Source organism: Oreochromis aureus, linkage group 18 (assembly GCF_013358895.1).
Source record: "Oreochromis aureus strain Israel breed Guangdong linkage group 18, ZZ_aureus, whole genome shotgun sequence".
In the NCBI taxonomy this organism is placed as follows: Eukaryota; Metazoa; Chordata; class Actinopteri; order Cichliformes; family Cichlidae; genus Oreochromis; species Oreochromis aureus.
This window is the reverse complement of record NC_052959.1, coordinates 29,615,401-29,643,271: the sequence shown is the minus strand read 5'-3', so window position 1 is coordinate 29,643,271 and position 27,871 is coordinate 29,615,401. Positions and strand designations below refer to the sequence as shown.

The 27,871-nt window shown below is 39.3% G+C and overlaps 1 protein-coding gene across 2 annotated transcripts in view; it reads left to right on the top strand.

Moving 5' to 3' along the window:
- Positions 1 to 4,241: 4,241 nt before the first annotated feature.
- LOC116331658 (receptor-type tyrosine-protein phosphatase N2-like) overlaps positions 4,242 to 27,871 on the top strand; it is a 218,263-nt gene continuing 194,633 nt past the window's right edge. For both annotated transcript variants that reach the window (XM_039602794.1, XM_031754416.2), the window contains exons 1-2: positions 4,242 to 4,534; positions 17,695 to 17,745. In XM_039602794.1, coding sequence (XP_039458728.1) covers positions 4,447 to 4,534; positions 17,695 to 17,745 — 139 coding nt within the window. In that variant the 5' untranslated portion in view covers positions 4,242 to 4,446. The remainder of the gene's footprint in view (positions 4,535 to 17,694; positions 17,746 to 27,871) is intronic.

The following is a 27,871-nucleotide window of genomic DNA, read 5'->3' as shown; positions in this document are numbered from 1 at the left end:
TGTGGTTTGTGTTCTTGTCATTTTTAAGACTATAGATGTGTTTCTCTAGTGGATGTGCAGCTTTTGAGTAATTTCTGTGTAAGCCTTACAATAATTTATTGAGAAAATAAACAATAGTCATCCTTATATCTAATCTATTGATGGAAATTATTACATATTACGTGTATTATGGAATCTGCCTTTAATAAGATATCATATGGAGTTTTCAGGGCGTGTTAGCGATTTTAATTTTTATAAGCAAACATGACCTAAAAATTGCAAGTGCAATGCAATTAACATTAACATCTATGTTACTAAGGACAATAACAAAAGATAACATACAACAGACAAAATAATGGTGTATTTAGGAAATCTAAAACAAAGGACACATACTTATCATCATTTTCCAGGGGTGAGGTCATTTGCTTCTAAAGAATAGAGACTTTTGGGTTTTGCACTGTTGCCTCAAAGCAAGAAGGTCCTGAGTTCAATTCCAACATCAGGCCGGGGTCTTTCTGTGTGGAGTTTGCAAGTTCTCCCTGTGTTTGTGTGGGTTCTCTCTGGGTACTCCAGCTTCCAAAGACATGCTGTTAGTGGGGTTAGGTTAATTGGAAACACTAAATTGCCCATAGGAGTGAATGCGAGTGCGAATGGTTGTCTGTGTCTGTGTTAGCCCTGCGACAGACTGGTGCCCTGTCCAGGCTGTACCCTGCCTCTCGCCCTAAGACAGCTGGGATAGACTCCAGCCTCCTGTGACCCTGAAGCGGATGGATGAATATAAGGTTTTGTTGTTATTCAGTAGAGACTGGAGTTTAAGATGAGCATATATAGTAGGGAGTAATTTAAAATGCTGTTGACCACAGAAGCCTGCTGTGTGTTTGATAACTGTTGTCATGTAACATTGAACTGTGTCATTACCAAACTGTTACTGTGACACAAAAATGACCAAATTTCAGTCCAGGTTTGACGTCTACTGACGATTTTAGATCAACTGTCACAAATAGAGCAAATTACTACAGTGTAATACAGGATAGTGAAGCTCACTGGTTTCACACACCCAACATAAAGTGCCACTCTCTTGCACTGCATTGCGCTCAGTAAACACTAGAGATTGCTGTTTTGCTGTATTTGTCCTGTAACTCATTCTACATTTTAAACAGGTTCTTGTGGTTTATTCTTAAATGTTTGTCAGAGGTCAGAAATAGATCTGTAGCCATGTTTTCCTTAAACGTGTGCAAGATGTACTACTTTGAAATCTGTTCGATGTAACTCAAGAGTGTAAAAAGGAAGCTTTGGCTTACATTTGTAACTCTACATATGGCAGAAAAGAGTGAATTTCACCTAAAAAAAAAAATCATTTTAAGAGACAGAAAAAGGTCATCCTGTTATTTTACAGGGAACAAACAGAGACGATAAGACTTCATCTGTTTATAAAATGAATCATCCAAAGCTCTTAGATTTGCCGTGTAACCCACTGAAGTCATGGGGCCTGTGTCATAAAAACACCATACCCATCAGTGCTGCTTACGACATGGCATTTATCAGTGATAGTCTTTGTGTCCCATGAGGCTCTTGCAAGCTAATGCATGGGCTGTGTTATGTTGTTTGTTTTCAGTAGGTCTTAATATGAAAATTACAGTGTGAGATGAAATTATCTTTTAAGTGAAAAGTGCTGCAATTATCCATGTTAGCAACAAGCTGGAAAAGGCGTCTTCTCTGTGGTTTTCAGTTTTATAAGGTTTTCAGGTTCTGCAGAAGATTGTCTGCATTTTTTCTTTATAAGGAGAAAATAAAATTCGACAATATGTATCCAACCTATGTGAAAGTTTTTGCTGTCGTTAAAATGAAAAATGAAGGGATTGCATGATTTGTTTGTTTGGTTAATCATCCAAAAAATGGATTTAGGCTGCTAAGATATCACATTATTTACTTTCTGCTCAAAGATGCTGTACTTACAAGTGCTGCATTTTCCAGCTTTTCCAACACTATCACAGCTATTCTGATCATATAAGTTTCTCTATGTGACCCCGAATACACCACAAGGTAGGAGGTCAAACCTTTTGACAGAATCAGTCAGCGATTTATGTGTGCTTGTGTCTCCATTTTGTTCCTGTCCTGAGTGTAAACATCAGAGATGCTTCAGTATTTACCTACAGACTAATAAGGCCTCTGCAAGCACTGATTTGCTCTTCTATATGGAAAAACCTGTGTGAATCACACTCTGACCCACTTTGATTGCTACTAGATATGCTGACACACACACGCACACACGCACGCACAATGCAATTCATTTCATCAAGTTTGTCATAAATGACCTGAGCAGCAAGGTGGCAAAAGAGAAGCTATCTGGATATTTTAATCCCTTCAGATTGTTCTGACTGGTTAAAACCAGTCACTCCAATCTTCCCTTGGAGTGACATAAACCAGAAATGGTTTCAGTCACTCCAATCTTCTCTTGGAGTGACATAAACCAGAAATGGTTGATGAAGATTCAATAGTTCTTTAAAAGGGATCTGCCAGGATCATTTCTAGCCCATTTTATTTATTCCTGAGCCCTTGTAGAGTCGCTTTTTTCGCTGCTTAAAGTCCCTCATCCTCCTCATTGTCTGTCTGACGCAAGCTGTTTTAGCTCCTCTGCTTTTATGCCAGCTTTCTTCTGACTGGCTGTTCCTGACAAACAGTAGGTTTGAACAATGAGTGATTGCTGGGGTTTTCTCTGTAGTAATGTAAGAGTAGTGATTATTTCCTTTGCAATATAAAGCATCTTGAGGTGAGTATTGTGTGGGTTGGCATTATGTGAAGAAACTGCATTGAACTAAGGTGCACTTCACTTCTCAAAACAATGTAGAAAAGTGTAGTTTAAAAGCAAATTAAACACTTTTGCAGTGTTTTAATCATGTTCCCTTCACTTGGCAAATTCCTTTCACATCTGAAATGAAAATTATAGATTGAGATTGACTGAGGCCAGCTAATCCTTTTGGAAATGACTCCATGACCTAAATAGAATGTTAATTTATCAAGAGGAGTCATAGATGCTCATCCTAAATGTGTCTCTTGCGCACCCAACATCACACATTTCAGGCTCTTTGGCTCATTTTTCCCTCCATGTCTATCCCCGGTTCTTCAAGTCTTTCTGGCGTTTCTCGGTAGGTAGATATAAATAACATCCCTTTTCCCACCTGCCTTCAACTCAAAAACTGGATTATTTCCGACAGCACCTGAAGGCAGCGGTAGTGCTGAATCAGAGTAGAGTTCCTTGTTGAATCATCAAGTCAGAAAAAGAGTGAATCTGGATATAGACCGATGTAACCTTCAAAATAAAAGCTTTAAAGACGGTTGTGACGTAAAATGTGAACCTTGCAGTGACGATTAAATACGTTTATGCTTATACATATAAAGCAAAATCACCAAAAATATATATAAAAAAGTATTTTGATCAATTTGATCAATTTAAATATTTTTTCCTAAATACTCCAGACAGTCTACTATTCCTCCACTGCGGTGGATGTGCATAGACATAGTTGTTAGATTGTTTATGTTTGCATCTGCATTTATATATGAGCAAAAGGTGAGATAAATGTGCGCAATAACCATCTATCTATCTCTCCATGTAGTTGTGTGTGTGTGTGTGTGTGTGTGTGTGTGTGTGTGTGTGTGTGTGTGTGTGTGTGTGCCGGGGCAGATGTAGAGACATTTTCTGAGGGTGGCATGGAAATTAGGCGGGTTGGCAAAATCAGAGCCACTTCTTTACACATATGCAAGTGTTACATTCTGTAATATAATCTATATATGGTTAAAATACATCAAATGCAGTAAGTATACACGTTTCATGAAACATTGCCTGTATTTTTTATTGGCCTAAACCCTGCCCTAATTAAACATTTCATTAATTTTATGTATTGTGTAGCCTATAAATAGGCGTTTGGCCCAATAAGTAAAGTATAAAAATCCAGAAAGCTACACAACATGAGGTCGATCAGTTGGAAAGTTATTATAAGGAAGAATCAAATTGTTACGTACTTAAATTTACACAAATTGCAGAAAACGGCACTGTCAGTTCAGTCTTACTTGTAGCTTGGGTCAAAGTGTTAATGAAAGCTTATTTTAATGAACTACACTATCATATGCAAATTAGGGTGGCACCCTATGCCACGTAGATCCGCCCTGTTTGTGTGTGTTTCTAAAGTTATAGGTGCTTTTATTTTATTTTATTTGAATTTTAGCTTTTATTTTGGAAAATGTCTATCGGAAGTACCGTGTGTGAGTGCTCGTGTTTTGATGCTGTGAGAGCTCGAGCCTCCAGCAGCAGAAACGCCCAGCATCCTCTCTCCTCTCCTCCAACATCCATCCACCGTCTCCTCCGCTCCTCCGGCTGCGAAGGGGCCGCTCTGACTGGGAAGGAAGAAGAACCAAACCCCGCTGAAAAAAATGGCCTTTTAACACTCGAGAGAATAACCCAGAAGAGACATGGATCCTTTGCATTTCTCTTTCCTCCACCATCTCCTCCTCGTCGCCTCCCTGAGCTCCTTCCCCGCTTCTGCTGACAGGAGGTTCGGTGAGTAAATTAACGGGTGACTATTTTCTCCGTGGTGAGCAGAGCGGAGTGGAGTTATCCTCAGAGCCATTTTGGAGACAGACCTGGGGGGCAGACTGTTTCTGTTGTGGTCTGTGTAATCAGCGGACTGCCACGAACCGGCAGGCTGATTCACCGCAGCTTCACCTGAGCCCAGGAAAAACAAACATCCTGCGATTCATTTCCAGCGCAATAATCCGCTGTCAGCGTGCCAGAGCTCCCAGGAACATCACAGCAAGTCTGCTGGAGCAACACAACATGACACAGTGAAGCGTACACAGCTAAATTAGCTTCGTTACACTGTGAAAACAGGCCTAAATCTGTCAGTCCTGAAGTCTTTGTGACAGCAATGAAACTATTAAATAATCTGAAGAATGCACAAACCAGAAACTCCTGTAAAATAGGCTATTTAATCGTGGTTAGCACATATATTTACTTTTTTTTTTTATTTAAATGAAAGAAATGTGAAAAAAAGAACCTCAAATATTGAAAATTGTTCTTGGGTATCATAAATAAAATACCTAAAATAAAAACTATATTAGTCACAAATTAAATATTTGAATCAATGTAGAGAAAATACCAGGTACTAGATGTAATTAAAACATTGTTTTAAAAATATGTTTATTTTTAAAAAAGGTTGAAGCCAATGATTCAAAACTCAAAATGTAGAAATTTCAAAGAGGGATCATAGAAAAGGCCCTTCTGGGTTGTGTACACTCGCTTGTAAACAAAAGGAGCCATCAGTGATAACATCACTGCAAAGCAATGAAAAATGGGATCGTACATGCACTCTCAAATTTCCAGCTCTGCGCTCCTGACAGAGGAAGCTATTGATCGGAAATTTAAACATGTGCGTGTGTGTGTGTGTTTGTGTGTCTGGAGACAATCTCTCGCATGCACTGTAGAGTCTATAAATAGCAGATAGCTAATTTTCCCCTAATGACTTGAGATCTGGAGCCTGCAAGCATGACTGATACAGAGATTTGCTGTATATGATGGTGAGTATGGGAGGAAGAGCAGGAAGAAGCTGGTGCTGAGAGGGAGGTGTGTGTATCTATGTATCCAAGACCCTCCTCCTCCTCCTCCTTCTCCTCTTTCCCTGTGATTACATAACCAGCATACAGAGAGTATGGCAACCACAGGACACGCGGAGCTGTGGAGACGAGCAGCAGAGACAAAGTCTCCATTTCGGAGTTCATGTTTTGGAACGAGCGGGAATAAAAAAAATCTGAAATACATGAGACGAGAGGGTTTTACTCATATTAGCAGCACCTGTTATTACTGCTGTCATGTTTCTAGGGACCTGTGGTGCTGTTTTGACATTTCTTCCTTAAAATGCTGTACTGTGCCTTTACATTATTGTACTACATGACAGGTCTCCAACTTAAAGGAACCTTTTAGTGACTGAACACCAGCAGCACTGGGAAGCTGGATGCTGTTTTATTTGCATCACAAGAATGTAGGTGGTCGTGATTCATGTCCTGCGTCTGGTTTCGCGCTATTTTACTGATCAGTGAGCAGTCGGTGGCGTTAACAAGCTGACAGGTGTAGCAATGTTCCAAACAGGGCAAACAAGAAATAATCAGCGCTTTGCGTCATCATTGTCAGCTGATGGTTCTTGCCAGTGGTCATTTTTAGCATCTGTAAATTAAGGTCCATCGCATTGTTAGTAGGAAGTTGGGTGCATGCTATGGGTACCCCTTTGTTTCAGCCTTTTTCAGTCACTGTCTTAGAGAAATATGATTCCTGGGCTCATTTGTGTCTGTAAAGTTGCAGTGGCCACACAGCGCAGAGCCATTTCCAGGAGCTGGAAGCAAATTAAACATGCAAGATTTAAACTTGCTGTTCTTTTCATACTTTTGATATTGAGAATATGCTCATAAACATGTACCTAGTTAGATATCCAGAGTTACTGAGCTGTAATACTTTTCACTGGAGTTATGTTTTTTGTGTCCCTGAGTGCTTTGCTCCCATTGGTCACTGTCTGTCTGTTCTGTTCTGGTTTTGGTCTCCACCACGTCCTGAGAGAAATGCCTGGAGTTTGAGAATGCTGTTCACCACACGGGCTTCTGTTTCTGTGTGAGTTTTAGAACTCAACAAGTAATAAAGAGTGGGTTTGGCACAAACAGCTGCCAAACATTGAAGAAAATAGAGAAAGAATACTTGCAATATGAACACAAAATAATTACTTCAAACTTGGTCTTGCTAGTTATCACTGTGAGAGAATGATCTACTCTGTGGTTTTGTTGATATTTTGCATTGAAATATGTATAATTTAATAAAAAATAAAGACTTTCGTTACATGTATTAAACCTCAGGGGAGACAAAGTGAAAGTAACTTAGTTTCTTTTTCTTTGCTTCTTGCGCACTGTCCAGCAAAAATAACCAACTGCTCTGAAACTGCTTCCATCGTAGTACTATTTAAGGGAAGCTGAACGTAATATTGTGTATCAGAATTGATTTATTTTTCCTTATGTACCTGGACAGTTATTGGACAACACTTACTTAGGGCCTGGCCGTCATACTACAAGGCAATTAAATATCAAAAACGATCATTTAGTTATCAGTTGTTTTACGTTTTGTTTCCTTCAGCTCAATTCAATTTTATTTATACAGCACCAAATCAGAACAACAGTCACCTCAAGGCACTTTATATTGTAAGGTAGACCCTACAGTAATACATACAGAGAAAAACCCAACAATCATATGACCCCCTATGAGCAAGCACTTTGGCGACAGTGGGAAGGAAAAACTCCCTTTTAACAGGAAGAAACCTCCAGCAGAACCAGGCTCAGGGAGGGGCGGGGCCATGAATACTTAAAATTTCATTGGTTAGTTTCTCCTAAATTTATTGGGTAGCTTCGATTCTGGGATCTCACTAATCAGACTCTAGTTTTTAGCAAATATATTAAATCCAAGAACATGCATGTTTGTTAAGAATGACCTCTGAGGCTACCGCTGCTATACGACATAAATATAAATACATTTCCGATTTGTGGTGTTACTTGAAAGCAGCATTAACTTGTTTCATGTTGAATCTATACTCCATCTGTCGGATAAATGTAGGGTTGAAGTAAAAAGTCCAATAATGGAAGTATAGAAAGTGAGTCGCATCTATAAACAGAGGCAGTTTTTCTATGGAGTTCAGTTAATAACGTTCTCTTTTTTTTAACCTGCCTCATAAAAGAACTTGAAACTGTAAACATGGATTATATTACCCTGAAAGTGGAGTGGGTTTCATTATCCCTTATGGGACCTGTATATTTTAATTTCTAATCAAAAGTGACTTTACACTGACCTTGTGCACATAATATTCTTTGGATATTTAAAAAGTTCCTGTAATATGCCTTCAGGGACCAGTAGCACCAGTGTGCAGAGGGGATATCAGGACCCAGTACTTTCCCGGTATCTCTCATCTCCTGTGTTGCTGCATTACAGCTGTAATATTTCATGTAACATTGAAAGATTGATGGAGTAAATTCACGAGTAGTCAGCAATGACTTTACAATGACCTTGTTAAAAATTTTAAAGCAGTTTATCATGTTGTAATCTCTTTTGCTCAGAGGAAGATGATCAGTTTGTTTAAAGGCTTGGGCAATCTCTCGCTTATTCTCACATGTGTGTGTTTGTTTTTTCTTTAATGTGTGTGTGTGTGGGAAGACTTGAAATACACAGAGAGCTTTTATAAAGACAGGTTTCCATGGTCGGAAAAAGTCAAACAAAGAGTAGATTAGGAAAGATTTTTGCCACTGAAGGAGTACGATGGAAAAAAGTGTGGGTGGTGAGAAACGCTTACCTTGAAAATGAAGGTTTGGCTTCAGTTATTATTCTCTGAACTTTTGAACCAAAACCTCAACATAATGCCAACAAGCTGTTTAAGCATGATCTTTAGCAAACTGTTTCATGTGGCAAGCAATGAAAACTACAGTAATATTCTCATGGCTCTTCATGCTATTCATTCATTTTGGGCAGTTTAGCTTGTAATCCTAAACCTGAGTGATATTTAGCTTGGTCTGAGAAAGGCCAAGCTAAACTCCAACAGTAAATATCAAATATTAAGCTGCATAGTTAATGTTTACACTATTTATTACCACCTTTACAGTGTGTAATGAAGCAGTTAGCTCATTCTGCCTTTTCCGATTGTGTTTTTAATGAATACAAGTGAGTCAAATGACATTTGTGCTTGTCTACAAACACCTGGCAGGACATACTTGCTTATTATTTAAAGTATCAGATATTCAAAGATGATGCCATATAGCTGATTAATGACACGTTTTTTTCTCCATCAAAATAACCCTAATCTTTACTTTCCTTGCACACACACCTCGGTCATCGTCTTCTACCTGCTCTACTAGAAACTTTACAAATTGAAGTTCAGAGACTGAATGAGTTAAGTGAAATATTTTTGCCTTGCAGAGGCAGCAGCAAGATGCTGCAATCCTACCACAGTATTCCACCAAACATCATCCATCACTGCTAATAGTTTCTCTTATGCCCCCTTAGCTGGAATCATCTGTGCTCGGTGATGAAGTGGAAGCTCTTGTGTGGGAACCGTGCCCAGACATCCTGCTTGGATCACCACTTTTTGGGTTTCACTTTTATCTATTTTGTGTTTGGCTTTGGAGTAGAGCTCAGTTGAACAAGATATAGACTTGTTCAACTGAGCTCTGAACTGAGTCCCATGGAATGGGACATCATCCTGTTAAAATATTGTATAATTTCTACTGGATATAAAATGTGGGTCATTTACTTCAATTTTGAACATGTACCACAGATTATTGATCTCTGAGAAACTTGGTAATTAATAACACAAAACCAAATAACCTAAAACATTTTTTTTAACTAGAGAAACTCGGGTATCCATTGTTCCTATTTTGTCCAATCAAAGGCCCAAACCAAAAATAATGCAATTTTTTTTTGACATTTGAGAAGCTGGAGCTGCTTTTTAGGTAATTAAACAGCTCAAATAATTATTATGTTGTCATAAATGTTATTGTTAGACCACTCAGCTTCTATCATCTTATTAAACTATCATTTATGTTCATGCATCTTGTGCTGGTCGCAGTGAGTTTTTGTTGTAAAGGCTTTTTGTGAGTCAGATTTTCCCTCCTGGGATTCCAACTAGTGACTATGCTGAGATGTCATTCTTCTTAATCATTAACCTGGATGTGGAGAAGGTCGTCGCTTGTTCACCTGGTGTGACTGTCACCATGGCAACGCTCATTAACTTTTCATTCGTGCTGATAGGTTGGTTGGGTCGGGCCAGGCCTGCAGAGCTGCTGAGGGTGGTTTACTTTAACTGTGTTGTAAAACATGAGGAAATGGACAGAGCCAGGTGTATGGGGGCTTTTATGTTGCAGAAGTGGAACAGTGTGATTGGTCAGAAGTACGCTCCAGCTTATCTGTTAAGATTTCCCCTGGATTTCTGGGAGTTCTTTTATTATTTGTTCTAAATGCAGGTGTTTGTAGTTTGGATGTCTTTTTATGAAACTTTCACTGAGCATAGCAAAAAAAGAACCTACTAAAAAGTTCACATCAACATCTTTTTAGTTGTTTTATAGTATGAAGTAGGCAATAAGTTTATTACAAATGTTGTAGATATAATGCTGTGCCATTTAAAGAGGTCAGGGAGGAGATTTCTGTCATTTTCCTGTCATATTCATCTCTAACCATTGAGTGTATAGAAAAGATGTACCCAGCATAAAGTAACTATATTTGGACCAGTGCTTGGAGTGTAAAGTTATCAGCTAATGCTAGCTGGTTATGAAGCAATATATATAAACTATATGTGTCTAATGGAAAGAAACACGTGTGCTAATAAGTAACCAACTAAAAATACACAGGATGGGCTATAATACACAGAACATCTTATTATTTGTCAGAAGATTTGAATAAAATGCTCCAGGTGACACTACTGCACTAACCGCACAAACAGGGTGTAAAGGTTTAATTCAGAGACTCTAATTGGCAGAGATAAGGCGTAGGAGACGGCTATTGGCTTCCGTCAAAGTAACTACGTCCCTAACTTTAAGTCTGACCAGTATAATTATCCATAGAGGTCCAAAGCCTTTTTCTGTACTAGGCTTGGGTATTTCTTGGGTATTTGAGCACACGTGTCTCTTGGATTGGACGCACTTTGGGAGCTGTCCTCAAATGGCTGTTTGAGGAACTTACCTTGTATGTAGGTTCGAAGTTTGCAGCCTGGATTGCACCTGGTAGTGTGCTTTATAGTAATACTCACACTTCAGTTGAAATAAACCATAATTATCCTTCAGTCAGATTTTAGTTTTTGAGTTTTCTCAAAGCATGTTTAGCAGTTATTAAACATATGTGAGATTGACTCAGCGTGCAGTGGATTGCGGTATTTGGCAGATCCATACTGGCTTTATAATAAAGTCCTAATTTTTTTATTTCACAGTCCTGCTTTCATTATTAAATCTGCTAATGTTGTTTTTTGGGATGATGTTTGGGAAGAGTCTCATCTCCTCTTTCATCTGCAAAGCTGACAGAGTTGATTCATAAAAAATATGAGTGATTATAAATCCGGCATCATCATGTGGTGAAGTCTGGCTGGTGTTTCATTTGCTTTAAGGATTTGCCAGAATGACTTGCCATTAATCAATATATCGAGTAATCTGGAATCTTCTGGAGTGAGTGCAGAAACTGAAGGTGTGATGAAGCGCCTGCCACACTCACTGCTGCCCTGCTTCTTCTTCATCCCTGCCTGCTACAGATTGCTGTTTCTGGCTGTGTTGACTAATATCTCCCGCTGTTTTGCTTTTTTGTCACAGTGCAGGTGAAACTGCATCTGTTCTCAGTGTTTATCTCAGTGAATTGTGTCTGCTTGGCCCTGCAGGGTTTGTTGTGCTTCCTGCGTGCAATGATGCTTGGATTCACCAGAGTGCACCCAGTCAGTTCCTGGATAGTTATCTCTTCCAACAGTTTCCACACTGTTGAGTAAATGTGCAGTTTTTTTTCCGTCACTGATGTACATCCTAAACATAATGGAGAGGAGGGAGTCATCAGTTACATGTATGTTTGCTTAGTGTCTAGCAGTGATTAGAGGTCACATGTACCTTCAATACATACATGTGTAATCATATTTTTACTAAACGCAGTGGAGGTTTTGGCAACTGCTAAACGTAATGTATTTTGTTGAATTTGAAAGTTGTCGCCTGAACTTTTGATTGAGGAATAGTTGTGGTTTACTACACTTTAAATCTTAAGTAATTTGTACTTACCAGAAAGAATATTAGCAAGTGCTACAAAACAAGAGGTTGGAGAGGAGTATTCACGAACATTTTCTTTGCTTATCTCTCAATGATTACTGCTTTTTATGCTAGCTAGCCGTATGCTCATGTTAATTAGCCTACCAAATAATGACAGATTTTTTTTTAATCTTTTCCAGGAACATAGCAACAGGTAGCCACCAGTGGTTAGCAACATGGCTAATGCTAATAGCAGTGCTACTGTACAAAGCAATACAAAATCCTATGGATGCCCTTTTAAACTCCAGTGACACATTTCAGCAGTGTGCTACAGTCATATGACAATGCTATGTTGCAAGTTGTCAGGCAAGTGTTTTTTTAAGGTAGAGATCAAGTAGAGATAATGCCTGAAGCGCTAACGCTAGGCTACGATAGTGCTATAGGGTATCATGATTCATCATGACCACTTAAACTGAATTAAGGCTTAAAGCCATGCATCATTAGAACTGAGGCAAGTTTGACTTACGGGTGAATGTAGATGGTACCTGTCTGTGTTTTTCATATACAGTCTCTGCTGCAATTTAGCTGAATATGAGAAGAAGTTCTAGCGGATAAAGTTTAACAAGTAAAACTTTGTTCAGTGTTCCCTGAAAGATTTATTTATACCATCCAAAAATGTGCCCTGAGCTTTCCTATGCACTAAGGGATTAGAACCAACATTTCAGCTGTTTCCAGGTTCTGTTTTACCTCTAAGTAAAGTCTTTTTGAATGCCATTCAAGCTTAACAAAAACAACAATAGAGGTGATTGATTGATTCACCGTGCCTGCACAAAAAATGCACATTTGGTTCTTGGAAAAATTAAAAATCCACGTTCTGCACGGTGCACTCCGGTGTAATGAAGGCAGGCTAAGAGCGACAGTAAAGGAGCACTTTGCTGCTTCATTCAACTCGATGGATCAATGCTGTGGCTTTGAACAGTCTGCGGAAGAGATGGATAGAGGTGGGTGAGGATGAAAAGGATAATAGGAGGAGAGGGGAGGGGACAGAGGGAGTTGTTTTGTCACTGTAGGAGACAGAGGCGGGGATGATGAAGAGAGATTACTTCCAATTTAAGAAGGGGTGTTTGTGCACACCTCCAAATTGGGAAATGGATTTCCCTGCTTTGCTGCAACAAAATAATAATGATTACAAAAAAAAAAATCAAATACTGTCTTTCCTTCCAAAACCTTCTTTTTGTGTTTGTCTAAATTGTCAGGAGGCATGTCGGGCATGTTGTGATTGATCATTTCTCTCAGAGCTGAAGCCCAGACAAAATGGGCTGAAAAAACAAAGAGAGCAAAGGGAGTCATAGTAGACTACTATGTGCCACTTACACATATATACAGTGTAGGTAGACAACACGCAGGCTGCCATGAAGGAAGCCCCGTTTTTATCAGCTATGGGAAAAACCTAAAAGTGAGTCAGCCTTTCGACAGACTAAAAATAACAGTACTAAGGCGGGGAAAGCTTTTAAAAGGCTGAGTCCTGCAGCCTCCACTTTTATCTGCTGTCCGGAGATGTAAACACTGCTGCACAGATAACATTGTGTGGTGGAAAACAGAACGTTAAAGGAGAAGCTTGAAGGAAATGCTGCGAGTCGTCTGCTGTTAAAGAGACAGACGCCAATAATTGCACATAGTCAATTCGTGAGTTTGAAAAGGACATGCCTCGCTCCAATACATAAAGTTTAGCTGCTAGTAAAGTGTATTTAAAGGTTGTATGGGTTCATCTGCTTCTAATATATATAGAAAAAGTACCATCCACTCATCTACCAATGCAACACTTTAGTAGTATCTTTCTAATGAATGCTCTCAGCGTACCCTCTGCCCCCGGCTCCTTTCCCTCAGGATCAACAGGTGTTTTATACAAACAGACAGATGGCATTGTGGGACATGTAGTGTTTTTTTTCTTCTTCTTTTTTTAAAATGGCCCTGTCAGGAGGCATTAAAGGCCACAGCCTGGACACTGGTCTTTGCTCACAGGGTGAAGCTGATTGAAATTCTGTTCCTCCCGCGTGGCCGCCTTGGCTTCGGTCCACAGCGCGATGCTGCAACCTATTTCACACTCGGCTGCTAAGGAGAGAGGAAACCAGAGAGAAGAAACTTGGGGTGGCAGCAAAAGTCCAAAAGGAGCATGCAGAGTCATCTTCTTTATCGTCACCCTCCGACTGACTGAAGAAGCCTTTTACTTGGAACTGAAATGGGAAAAATGAATGTTTATGGTGCCTTACTTTTGATTTTATTTGTTTTATCTTCCCTTTAGTGTCTTCTTTTGGAAGCACAATGAAGTTTATTGTGGACATTTACATTGACCCTTCCGTATTTAAAATGTATAGTTAAGACATTAATATATTTGCAATAGTTATCAAAAGAATCATCATCATAGTGTTTGTACCCCGTTTGACAATACTTAAGTATTATCTTTTAAACATACATAAACAAACTCCAGCTTGTAAAGGAGGTTTTCGTAGAACAGTGAAGTTTGGATCAAAAAAAAGGACAAAAGACTTAGAATTTTGTGCATTTCTGTTTATGTGTGCTTTTACTGCATTGGCAGTGTTTGCGAACATTGTTAGTTCAAACCATGACACAGCCTCCACTGTGCTTTACAGACGGCTGTAGACACTCACCTCTCTCTCCAGCCTCTGTACATTAAGAACAATTTAAACCAAAAATCTTAAATTTGAGTTCATCGCTCCTTCACGACCTGCTGCAACTGATTTTCAGGCCAGTTCATGTGCAGTTAGGCATACCTCAGCCTTTTCTCCTTAGTTCCTTTCCTTTACAACATCTTTTTGAGAGCTAATATTGCATTGAGACCATTTCGGATGAGATTAGCTGAAGCGAGAAGGCGCTTCTCACGTCCTGTTGTAGATCTTTGCAATTTTTTTCTTGAGGACATTTCTTTTAGATAATGTTAGTTGGCTGTAGACAGTTTAGGCCTGGAACTTTTGTCATACACTTTCACCAAAAATGTAAGGACACAGTGCACATAATGCAGTGTAAAAAGTGTAAAAGTAGTCAATGTCCAAAGAAAGAGAGTCTGGAGAAAGTGTGAACCAAAATATAAAGAATTTAGAGGTGACGTAAGACATTTGCACAGTACTGTATATATAAAAATATAATATATATTATATAATAATGCTTTAGAATATAAAAATCTAAAGCATTAGGCTCCTTGTTTGATGCACTGACACAATTTTAAACATGTGAGATCGACACTGACAAAAAAACCCCCAAAAAATGGTGACACAAAAATCAACCAAAAAAAACAAATTTTTTTTAAAATAACTCTAATTCGCTGTAATTTGCTAATCTGCCAGTTTTTTATATTAGTGTACAAACTTGGACAGTGTGCAGCATTTTGTTTTCCGACATTGTAATTCCCTGCTATTTGTTAGCGTCTTTGTATCCGTTTACTTGCTGATTCTCCTTTTAATTACACAAAAACTGAAAAAAATATCCAGAAAACAAGACTCAAGCTTATGGCAAATGGCTTTGCTCTGTTATGTCTCCATCGGACACAGACTGCATCGTGGGTAAAAAGAAATGAGGTTGTTGTGAACTGAAGTGAGCTGTAACTCGTAAAGCTTGACAGTGAACGTGTTTTCTGTAATTTGTGAAATTTTTTGCAGGGTCCTTGATTTATTTTCACGTCAAAACAGCAAATAAGTTGCTGTGCATTTCTTCTCTAAGTAAACTTTTGGCATCTAAACAGCTTTTTGTTAGCAAAAGTTATATTTCAGACATTTACAGTCTTGTTATGACGCAGAAAAATTCGGCTTCTGGTATTTATGCTGCTTTTACATGTTCCCCACACATTTATGCAGCACATTGCAGTGATACAACAGTGCATCTTGTTACATGCCATTTTCCACTTGACAGATACAGTACAGTAATACAGTAAGTTTAGCGTCCCACATTGTGCATGTGCTTGTATTATTTTAGAAGTTTGCTTCTGTTTGAAAATGAGTCAACTGGAAATAACAAAAGTCAACACGTGGGGGTTTTTGAACCTTTGTTTTTCTGGTTTGACCTACTGAAATGTGTTATGTAGTGTATTTATAGCACTTAATATCATGTTAGCTTAATTATGAGCTAGCCAGTTCTCTATAGATTTAATCTCATAAATATGCCTGACAAATTTAAGGTTTTTTAGACTGATGTTGATATTTGGTGATTTAGAAATCAGATTCACAAAGCATATATTATATGTAGTTAGTCTTTAATAAGATAATATGACAGGTCTGTTTAAGAACAATCTTGTTATAATGGTAATAATAAGTCATGGATTACTGGTTTGTGCTCTGCCTGACTCTGCTCATATCAGCTGCTTGTTTGTAAAATTTGAAACACTCTTGCCAACAGGAAGATTGCACAGCGCCCTCCGATGGACAAATTGCACAACATCTGCACTCATTTTTCAAGGGTGTTTTCCTTTTGTAATGTTCCTTTATCATGTATAATGTTCATTTTCGATAAAAAAATACAAATTACTTTTTATAGCAAAACTGAGCTGTAAATGAACACAGATATACAGGCACACACTTCTTTATTTAAGTTTTTTAGGCTGTTCTTAATGTAAAATGAACTTTTCTTGTATATGATTGTAATTTTTATGAGGCAGCATTGGGAATAATTTGGGGAATTGTGGTTTGTTGAACCATAATCGTGAAAAGGTGACCAAATGTCCTGTGATCTGTGTAGATGGAGCAAAACTGCACCTGCAAAAACAAAGAAAATAGGGCAACAAAGAAGGTGCAAGTTTAAAACCAAAAGTCATCATCTGGAGAAACGTGGGCAGCACGGTCTGTAGTCTAACGTCTGATATCTGAGCTGCTGTTTTGTGCAGTGCTATGTAGTAGGAGTAGTGCTAACATTTATTATAGCTGTGGGGTAGAAGATAGCGGTAGATTTACAGTTACAGTGTGGTTAACCTCGCTGGCTTTTGTTGTTTGCAACAATCAGACACTCTCAGGTTTTCTCGGTAGAAGGCTTTTATTGTCAAGCCGTTTCAGGAAGCAGACTTAATGTACATGGCTTACACCTGCTTCTATAAGACAGATCCACTCAGTCCTCTGCAGCACTTTGTTTTTTCCTCTGTGATGCTTTAAGTTAAGGTTTCTTTTATACACACAGATTGTTTTCATATTTTTATCACCTGAATCTGAGTCAGATGTTTGCAGACAGAGAAGATTGATTAAAAACCTTAAAGTAATATCTCGCTCCATCCTTATCGAGCTCCGTGGAGAGCACCGAGCCAACTGCTGCCCAACTAATCAACACTGCTAATGTATAATACTGTAAATCCTGTTTGTGTTTGCAGAACATTATGTTACGCAGCTATTTCGAGATTGCAGGACAGAGACGGGCAGGCAGAGAGACAGTGTAACAGTATACTGTATGCTGCCAGATCTCCTGTAAGTGGATAGAATAAAATATAGCTGCCTCTTCTCCTCTCCCAGCGGAGCAGTGAAGGAGCTGGTTCGATGCATCATCCTGTTCCCCCCTCGCCCCGGAGTTAACTCTGGATAACTGCAGGCTTTTGCTGCCCACGGCTGACAAATGTAGCAATATATAAAACTGCCCAAGGGATGACGTCTTAATAAGTCACTTATTCTAACTTAGCAGTCCTAAAATAGAACAGTAATTGAGAGGTGCACATATCTCAGTTACTCCAGCAAAACCAGAATTAAAGAGCCGTTTCAATCAGATATTGTCTTGTGGAATTTCCATGCAAGTAGGTTTGCATGCAAGGTTTTGAGAAAGAAATTTGTGGAAAAATAGTATTCGACTGAGAATACTCAAAAGAAGTAGTATTGCAAACATCTGTGTAAACTAGTTCCATGTGAACCTGCTAAGTAGTTTGTTGTTTGTGTCTTTCTCTGTTAACAGGTTGCCTTTTCGAGAACGAGCTGTGTTCACCGTATGAGATCTGCGTCAACGGTAAGCAAGCTTTGTCTAAATACTACTAAATATCAACTGCAGTATATGTGAAAAGGCGTAGATGGTTTCTGATGCTTGGGAGTAGAGAAAATATGTCCAGAGGTTTCATCTTATCCAGCTAACTTCAGGGTTAAGCCTGGATTTTCAGTTCTACAAAAGTGGCGGAGATCGCCATGGTAACTCATGCTCCGAACCAGAGTGATTTTTCATAGCTTCAGATTAGAAATCAGCAGATATGAAATAATTGGTTACTGACAAATCAATATTCTGTTAAATGTCTGTACATATCAAGAATTGTGATTGGTCAGATGCTGCCAACACTACTCTTTTCATGTGAACGTGGAGTAGAAACCCTGAGTTAGCTGAGTTAGCTTGGCAAGATAATAATCAGCGTCATGTAAAGCTTAGCCTTACAGCCAGTGTTGGCGTAAGTGAATCTAGGTAATGGAGAGATACCCGGGGTAGACTGAACTTGTTAAACACCTACATTTTTAAAGATTTGTATTTCTGATGCATCTCCTATGACCACTACTTCGAGCTCTATGGCAAATTTTGCTAAATTACATATACATTCTTATTGAATGGCATTTTTTTTTATCAGTGAGCGATTATAAATTTTTTTTTATGGTTTTATGTCTTTTTCTTCTGCAAAATGCTCTGAAACATTTGAATTTTCAACTTTTTTGGCCTTTGACTAGCTGGTTAGAAATGTTGACCTGTCAGTCACTGCGATATTAAATGAGATTTAAGCTGGTAAAAAACAAAATATCAGATTAATATGAGAGAAATGAGGACAAGTCTTCTGTTGCACCACTTATCACTCAGTTATGCATTATAGACATACAGTCTTATATTGCAGGATTGAGTTAATTACATATTCAGATCCCTGAGAGGGAATTAGCAATAGACACCAAATGATTCTTTTATTCCAGGTGATAAACATGTTTATTTATTTCTGCTTCGAAGTTCTGTATTTTAACATGAGCACCTGTGACGATTAACTCACTTCTGGGGTTTAGCCTCAAGAGGCCGTTGATGGAATTGCAGTTTTCTGTATTTACGTGTGTAATTTATCTTTTCAAACCTGGAGTTTGTGCTCAGAATAAGAGATCCAGGGGAAGCACCTGGACTTCAAAGATTTTATATTTGAACTTGGCTCAAAGTTTGTTTAGAGGCTGATCGAATTGTAGTCAGCAGGCCCGTGAACAACACTGTTGTCCATAACAACTGTTCAGATGTTGGCTTACTGTTCACATTATGCAAACACGGTGTGAATGTGTGCATTATTTGAAAATTCATGCTTCCCTCTTTAGAATCAAGTGTTGTGTTTTATAATTACACACAGTCACAGCTGCCTTACTCTTTCCCTTGCTGCCTCTCTGGCTACGAGAGGAAAGACACCCCTGCTGAGAATCAACCTAGAATTAAAAAAAAAAAGCCCCAAACCTGAAAGCCGGTCACAGAAAATGTCTTTTTGAATCCTGGAAACGTTTTTATCTCATACTTAACTGGGTCTGGTGGGAAGATAACCGCGTTACCCTGCAGAGTTCATACTAGACCTCTCTATGGCCAGCCTTTTGTTTTCTGTAACCACCGATCATCAGGATGCATCGGTTTACTGGGAAGCTATCAGCTGTGCAGAACAGGCCTCCCTTATCAACAGCTCTGCAGGATTTAAGGCACAGACAGAGCCAGCAGAGATAACAGAATGGAATAATATATGTTATGATGTCATTAAGCATGTGAATGGTCTGTTCAGAGGTACAGATGCGCACCCAGCTGACCGGCAGTGTGTGTGTGTGTGTGTGTGTGAGATTTATTAGCTTGGTCATTTCCTGCCCTTTTTAAAATGTGCCCCGTAATCTTATTCTGACAAAAAAGGAGGGAGTGAAAGACAAAGCGTGTGTCTCCTGTGGTGAGAAAATCATTATGTCCACAGTGGATTTTATATTTAGCTGAGCTCAGGCGGGCTCTCCGTCTGTGTTGTTGTGACTGCCTCCGGTAACATCCGTCATGTGTCATCTGCAACATGTAAATTGGGTCTCAAAGAAGTGATGGAGAGAAATGGCAGCTTTACAAGTAAAGACATGTTGATGGCTGTATACAATAAATAAACTGCATCATGTTTCTTTTCTTTCTATTTTAAGGTTAATTCAATCTGAAGCAGTAAATCGTATTTTTTTTACCCGATGACTTGCTTTGTCAAAATGATGTAACGTTGGTGGCTTATGTTTGCAATTTCTTTTTGTCTTTTTATTAGATAAATATGTATATTTTCATGCCTGATAAGGAGATATTGGCTGGAGCCTGCGCCAGCTAAAACTGTGCTGTATGAATTAAGAGGCAGATGAACGCACATCAGAGCAGTTCAGACCAACTTTTTTGGCTTCCAGCTAAATCCTCAGTCTCCAGTCTTGTAGTTTTCAGTCATTGGTGAGCTTAGCAAGTGGGTCTTTTGACCTTTTCTGACTCAGAGTGCAGAATTATTAGGCAAGTTGTATTTTTGAGGAATAAAGAAATATCCTTTTTAGTGGTTACGCAACTATTACTGTGCATAATTATTAGGCAACTTAACAAAAACAAATATATACCCATTTCAATTATTTATTTTTACCAGTGAAACCAATATAACAAATTGCCATACATGACAGTGTTTTAATTTACTATTGTACTGAAAGACACGTTCAGAGAGAGGTGTTGTGTCCTGAATTGTGATGGAATATGGGGTTCAAAGTACAAATTTCGTTTTTCTTCTTTTTATTTTGAGCTTAGCTTTACATTTGTAGAAGTTCATGAGTGGGTCTTTGTACCATGAAGAAGATGCAGAAACTGGCAGTAGGACTGGGAATGGGCCCTGACCTTTAGTCATCTTGTCCCAGTACTCCACCTCCACCTTGCTCTTTGGACTGGAGCTCTCCCCTATCCAGCCATATTTATGTATGTAATCGGGAGTTGCACTCTGCTGTTTTTCTGTTTACCAGCATACAGCTTTAGAATCACAAACTGAAGACCATAGACAACATTTTTTAAATTGTATAATTACTGTTTTTATTGACTTTACCAAGGTTTGGTCATAATAAGCCAGCAGAGCCTGTTCCTCTGAGATCTCATGGTGTCTGAGGGAGCCGTGTTGAGCTGTGTCGGACTGTAAAGTGTTTTCAAATGTGACGCTTACATGGCGAAGCATGTCTACATGAGAAGGGGTGACTGTGGTTCAGGAGGTAGAGCAGGATATTTAACAATTGGATGATTTTTTTGTGGTTCCATTCCCGGCTGCTCCAGTATCCTTGGGCAAGATACTGTGTCCATCATTAGAGTGTTAATGTTAGATAGAAAGCACTCAGATGTAGAAAAAAAGTGCTTTTGTGTGAAAATTGGGTGGATGAGACATCCATTTACCATTTATAAGTTGGCAGTATGGGCTGATGAGCTAATATTCATGAGTCAAGCAACAACAGCATCTGCTGCAGACCTGCAAAGTTTTGTGACTGTTTGCATAGCTGCGAAAAATCTTTCCGTATCCAGACACAAAACACTTGCCAGAGCACTCAAAACAGCCTTTGTTATGGTTCTCGTTACAGTAGGTGTCTCCAGGACAACATTTTGCAAAAAAAGCATTCTCAGCAGGTCAAGCCAATAATAGTCTCACTGTTTCAGATGGTAAAAAGAAGCAAAGTTGAACCTTTTTTCATCACGGCTCTGTAACTATTGTCAGACAGCAGCTAAACAGGGGGAGAAGGATCTCAGCTCTTCTGCACATTTCACTGGTGCACACAGTTTTGTGAAGTGTGTGTTTTTTTGCCTCACTGCCTTTGGGTAGTAAATACAATTTATTGCTTTGCCTCTTTCATAGATCTTTAGAAGCCTCTCGGCTCTCACTTAGATGGTTGTTTAGTGTTCACGGTGCTGCGTTTCTCCACACGAAAAGGTGTCCAGCTTTTGAGTGGTCATTTCCCAACACTAACACGATGTGTTTCTCCTTATTTATGTGTTCACATCGCATCTATGAACTTGGGCATTAAAATGATTTACTGGCATCACTGTGGGTGTGCTGTTTGTCAGTTTGGCCACACTTTGAGTTTGAAAGAGACTGAAAAGCTCCTCGTGGCTGAGTCATGTGAAGCGAGGCTGGATCTCATGGGGGAAATGCTACGGTGACTGCACCTCCAGCCATTGTTCCCATGCACAGTGTGTCTGACCTGCCTCAATAGCTGCTGTCAAGCTGCTGCCATAGACAATGCCAGCCTGTTGTGTTGCTGATTGGCAGCTCAGGCTCTATGAAGACACACCACAACTCCGATTGCCTGAGCTGGCCATATTCTCTTGGCAAGAAACAAAAAAACACTGACTGAGCCTGATATTGTTTAGCTGAGGACATTGTCTCCCTCGCTACATTTTTCTGCATCAAAGAGAAAGTGTATTAGCTGAAATGATATCTCAATACTCTCAGGAAGCAGGGTGTTCTTTTTACCTTACCACTGGGAACTATTTTAATGCTGGAAAAACGTGACACCTGCTCGTAGATGAACACTATAACAAGATTATGTAAAATAAAAGGTAACCAAGAGTTCGGGCTGTTTTTCTATTATTTACTATAGTTTACAACCAAAACAAGTTTTTTAACTTAGTTTTCCTTGTTGCATTGGATCTTGAAACCAGGAATAGATGTTTGCTAGATTAAATAAGTAATAATAATAATAAACACCTTCTCTTTAATTTTCATATATTGCAAAGTCACCCAGTAAGGTGAATTGGATCCTTTGTAAACTAGAACTGGGGGAGTCCAGAGCACCCCTGCTGCAGAACATGTGAGCACGCAGCAGGAAAGTCTCGATGTGAGACTTGTCACTCAGCAGCCCGAATATCAGCAACTCCAGGCTGTTATTTTGGATAGCAGAACTGAGCCCCGTCAAAATGAACATAGAGCGGCACGCTGTAATTTTAATCGTCATGGATAATAAAAAAACACTAAAATAGTTTGTCCACTGCCCCAAAATAAGGTTTAAGCTCTTTTCCTGCAGGTTATACTTACAAAAGGTTTATCAAAGGCTTTATTAGCTGATCAATATACAGTACAGACATGATGAGCTCACATTCCTGAACAAATACTATTATGTACTGCTGCTAGTTAACATTATGGTCAACTAGCAGCAGTAGATGGTTAGCCAAAATCTGTACACTTATGTCCACGCTCACTACGATAGTGTGGAACAATGATTACACAAGCCTGCCACCACACAGCTGAAACTGTCATGAACCTCTGCTGTGGACATGTGTTAGTAAAATACAGCTACTGGTTTAGATGTTTCTATTTTTAGCTGTTATGAAGGAGACAGCTGGCTCTTTGGGGGCACAGGACCACCACCATCTTTGACTTTATACAGTCCTGTAGATTTCTGAATTATTGGATCACTATGGCTGCCTGTTATACGGCCTCTGAGTTAATCAGACACAAACTAAGCAGGTTTAGCTTAATTATAAACATGTATTGTGTCCAGCACTCTGCTTTAGTCTATAAGACTAAGGTTGCTGTTCGTTCTTCAACAATCACCGTCTGAATTGAGCTTGAACTCTTATGTATTTAAGGCAGCTGTTACATGTTCAGTTTCCACGGATTGACGCAATACTCCACAGTTCAGTAAGAAGTGATGATGGAGTCCACCCACCTCTGTGGACTTTTTGCTATTTTCAAGCAAGTGACCTTGACATTAGCGGGTATAAAAGGAAAAAGGGCGGGCAAGCTGCACAGCACAACGCAGCTTGGTCGGCGACTTGACATTTTCATTGTGACTGTCATTTCAGCATTGCCGCATTTAGAGCCAGAACATCGAACGCCGGGGTCAGCTTTATTACGCTGCAGAAAGTCCCTGTCACAACAACAGACTCACACAGTAGTGAGCTATCAGACAGTGTTATCTAAGTAACAGGGTCTAATTTACTCCAGTTGGAGGTGTGATCAGGAATGAAGTGGTAATATTGTGAAAATAGGTCATTTAATCACTTCATGTATCATATACAGTAAACTAAATCCAATCAGATGCAGCGATTTAATACATAGCCATCTCTACAGACAGACATTTTTTGCAGTGTAGAAGCCTCTGATAGTGTTCATTTTTAGCCCCAGCGTGCATCTGAGTCTGGCCATAGAGATAAGAATGGCTGCTTGAACTTACAGTTTTTTAACAGTTTTTGAAGTAAGGATGCAACTTTGAGTACTTTATTAAAGTAATAATCTAAAGATTGTATTTGTAATTAATTTATATTTTTGATATTTAGTCCACTGACTATCCAAAAGCCAAATACTTAATTATTATGGATCAGAGCCTTACTGGATCTGAATTGGAAATGATGATTCTGGTAACCCATTTCATCAGCTGTTAATCAATTAATTTTATTATTCATTCCTTAAAATGAAGCTGCCTACTTGCAATCCCTACCTGAAGTTTTTCTTCACTATTTCCAAAAGTAAAACCTCTTTGGCCCCAAAACATTTTCAGAAAACAGACCAAATGCACAACCAGCTCAATAAAATATTCAGGTCCAAGACTCAGTTTTGGCTCTGATGGATTTTAGACTCCTGGAGGGTTCATATTTGTAAAACCTGCAGAGCTCCCACAAAAGTATTTCAATATAAAAGTGGGAACGAGTAAGAGTGCAGTAAAACAACTAAACAAACTCAAAGTAGGAGATTTGCTTCCATGTTGAAAGTGCTGTAGATAATAAAACTACAAACCCATTAAACTAGCTTCATTTTAATCCTATTACAGTCTGTTTTTCTTTCTCATGTTTTGTAGCTCAATATGAATTTTAGATATTAGGGGTATAAATGTATTATGTCCATCGACAACATCAAAGTGCTTATTAAATTGTTATTAAATCCGATATTCTTTGTGTTGAGGTTGTGTATCACTCAGCTTCTGAGAGCAACATGTGGCTCCTTAGATGTTTCGCTTTCTTCACTAGCAGGTTGCAAATTTAATGAGATGTTGCTGAAATGGCTCCACGCTGCTCGATGTGATTTATAAAGTGAAACGTACCTGATTGAAAACACAGGTGAAAACCAGTTGCAGATAATCCTGTAAACTTCACATCGGTGATTTTGTCTCACATCAAACTGTTTGTCCGATCGGGTTCATCGGTACAGACTGTGTTAGAACATCAGCGTAAGACAGACAGCAATCCAGGAGAAAAAACAATTCTCACCAAACGTGTGGACGTCTGTGAGGAAAAAGGTGTTTTTGGAGCTAATAGTCCAGTTGGAACATGCCTTTCGTCTCCCGCTCTGTGATGGAGTCTGTGCAGCCCTCCAGGTGTTGATTGGATCCCTTGGCTTTACTGTCAGAGCTGTAATAGAGCTCACATTGAAGAAGCTTGCTCAGCACAGAAACACTGATTTCCAGCAGAGAATATGGCCTCCAGGCACTCTTTAATTGGCATTGGTTAACTAAGCTATAAGAAAGCTTATTCTGAACTGCTCACTGCAGGCTGAGTGCTATTGTGCCTTTGCTAATAAGAGTGTAAAAACGGTAATAGCCTGTGATTTTTAGTTTAGGTCAAAAGACCATCGGGGTCTTCACAAAAAGCTGCTTGTACAAGTACAAGAGTGCGAATATGAGTGCTGGCAAAGTGTTTTTGTAGACTGATTTATTTTAACCATATAGTGTTCTTTTTGTGAACATCTAAACAAAAGTTAGGACACTTTAACAAATTGCACGAGAAACATTTACGTGATTTCACCTGTAAAAAGCAAGGTGAGCCTTCAAGGGCGTGCACCTCTGGACCTCTGCTTTCATAGGTCCCTGAAAGTCCTGTTTTCAACACTCGCAGGTGCACATCAGCAATTTCACTATGGATCTTAAACTTGTACATAGGACAAACATCAAGTTTTGTGTCACATCGTCCAACAGAATAATAACGGGTAATGAGAGCTGGCTACAGTCCTGTGACCAAATGGCACAGTGTCCAAGTCCAAAGGCAGTGCATCATGTCAGGGGCATGTCATTCTTTTCATCAGCAGTCACTGGATTTTGCCTTCCAGTGTCAGCCTGTCTGTACGCAGTTCTTCTGTGGCGCCCTGACGGCGCCTGAGGGAGAACGTTCTCCACAAGCAATATGAAATGTGCCCGGTGCCGTCATGTGCTCTCACACAGCAAATTGAAAAAGCAGGAGATTTTTGGCAAGAACAGCTCAATCTTCACTCACCACCTGCCCCACACACCAGATTCTCTTTATTTATTTTTATTTTATTTATTTATTTTCCACTTTAACACCAAGAAACTAAGCAACTCTTCATGTTTTACTAGTGCTCCATAAATATGCAAAAAAAAAAATGTCAAGCTCATTAACAAAATAATAATAATTTGTTTGTCCCAAAATGAATGATGTCATATATATACATCCTTGTATCAGCCAAGATGGGCGATGTCAGCTCTTGACGGAACAACAACAACACACAGAAGCCCCTGTGACAAAGGAGGGTGCTCTGTTTCGCCCCCTCCACCCTGCTTCTCCTTGATTAGCTGCGAGGGAGCTAAAAAGCACTCGGTGGAGATTGCCATGGCAACAGGCGTGAGAGGAGCAGGGCTTTACTGGCCCATTACCCATCTGCGCCCTGTTGCATACTGTTTCTTGAACATCCATTTCAACAGTCGACATCCCGCCCAGTCTGGAATTAAAATTTCTGTCTCAAATCTGAATTTGCTTCTCACTGGTCATATTGTTGATTTTCAGCATATCTTCTTTCATTTTTAAAAAAAATGTATAAATCAAAACCTTTACTGCTAATACATGACCCTTCATAAAGTCTCTCCACTGGAAAAAAAAATTCAAAGTCAGATCAAAGCAAAACCTCCCTGAAAAAGAAAAGTTTTTGGTGCTCTTGCTGTCAGGAAGTGCTTCATTAATGGGAGCTGTGGTCAGGATGCGGCGTTAACGCTCGACACTTCACTGGAGTTGGAAGCGTATTTGTTTAATGATTTCACACAGCCCCCACCGTCACTGGCTTATTTGCTCTATGCCTGTCTGATTTGACTAATTGGCCAGTGTGGGTGGTGTTATTGATCAAAAGTGTGTAGCTTGAGAATCTTTTGAGGGCAATTTCTGCAACTATACTCCCTTCATCTTATAATGGAGCTGCTTTGAAGCCACATCCTTGTAAACAAACTAATGACAAAGTGATATTTCTTTGAAAATGGGAGACCGTCTCATAGGTCAAACTGGACCAGGGTTGGTTGATATGTGGATAATTTGGTCTCTAGGTTTGTTGTTATATATACCAGGGTGGGCTGCTCAAATAATAATAATAATATTACTGGAAACACTGCTGTAATGGTATGAACGTTTAAAAAGGCAGCTGTCCAGTAGCTGCCAGATTCATGTGTGGACATTCCCATATTTACAGAAGTCTTTCTTAAGGTTGTTCCAAATTACTTAAAGGGCAACTGAGTCTTCTCATCAAATTAGTGGCCAAATGAAGAGTTCCTGCAGTTGCTGTCTTCACACTTAAAGTAGAGCTTATGCTTACAGTGGTACCACACACATACAGGGTTTAGTCTGCTTAAGTGAATGCTTACATTGGCTTAATCTACTGCTGAATACGATCCCTGGTGCGAGATATGGCTGCAATATGTATTTTTCACTTGACAAAGTCTTGGGTTTGAGCACTTCGTTCACCACATTAAAGTTTTTTCCATCTCTGCCATCGCTGTCCTCTGCCTGGCGGTCTTGGGCCTGCCCCTCGGCTAGCTTTTTGAATTCTTTCAAGCCATCTTGGCCTCCTGATCTGACATCCATCTTCTTGTACAGGTACTCATTAGAGATCTTTTGTAGCCAGTAGATTTTACAGATCCTTCAAAGACAGCTGTTGTGGAAAGTGTCACTTTTGTCCATGTCCTTCTGCGCTACCCCCCAACACTCAGATGAATATAATAATACTGACATAACGTTGCTCTTATAGAGTTTCATTATGGTTTTGATACTGTAAATCAGTGTTCTTCTGAACACCTTAGGGTCTTATACCATAAGTTAAGAGCCTGGTTCTGCCAGACATTTCTTCCTATTAAAAGGGAGTTTTTCCTCCCCACTGTCGCCAACTGCTTTCCCATAAGGGGTCTATCTGATTGTTGGG